Below are 213 nucleotides of genomic sequence, written 5' to 3'. Positions count from 1 at the left end.
CGGTCTAAACTCCTCAAAAAAATTTCCCCTCACCGATAAAGTCATCGCTCCTGCCCACGTCCTTATCGTAGACCCGGATATCCAGGAGCTTCTTGGGCAGCTCGTTGCGCCGGACCTCGAAAACGAATTCCTCATTGAACTCCGGGTTAAGGTTTTTCCACTTGACGGCCGTGCGGTACTTCTTGTGCGCCGGGTCCGGTTTCAGCTGCCTGC

The 213-nt window shown here is 54.5% G+C and overlaps 1 protein-coding gene across 1 annotated transcript in view; it reads right to left on the bottom strand.

Annotated features, from left to right (window-relative positions):
• The window catches only part of LOC119586068 (double C2-like domain-containing protein beta), a gene marked incomplete at its 5' end in the record, with an annotated part of 20,822 nt that overhangs the window by 2,381 nt on the left and 18,228 nt on the right, over positions 1-213 (bottom strand). Inside the window, 1 exon segment of the mRNA XM_037934768.1 lies at positions 34-209. Within this exon segment, the coding sequence (XP_037790696.1) occupies positions 34-209 (176 nt within the window).

This window comes from Penaeus monodon, chromosome 20 (genome assembly GCF_015228065.2).
Source record: "Penaeus monodon isolate SGIC_2016 chromosome 20, NSTDA_Pmon_1, whole genome shotgun sequence".
Lineage (NCBI taxonomy): Eukaryota > Metazoa > Arthropoda > Malacostraca > Decapoda > Penaeidae > Penaeus > Penaeus monodon.
Note: the sequence above shows the minus strand (reverse complement) of the source record. Positions and strands in the feature narration are given on the sequence as shown.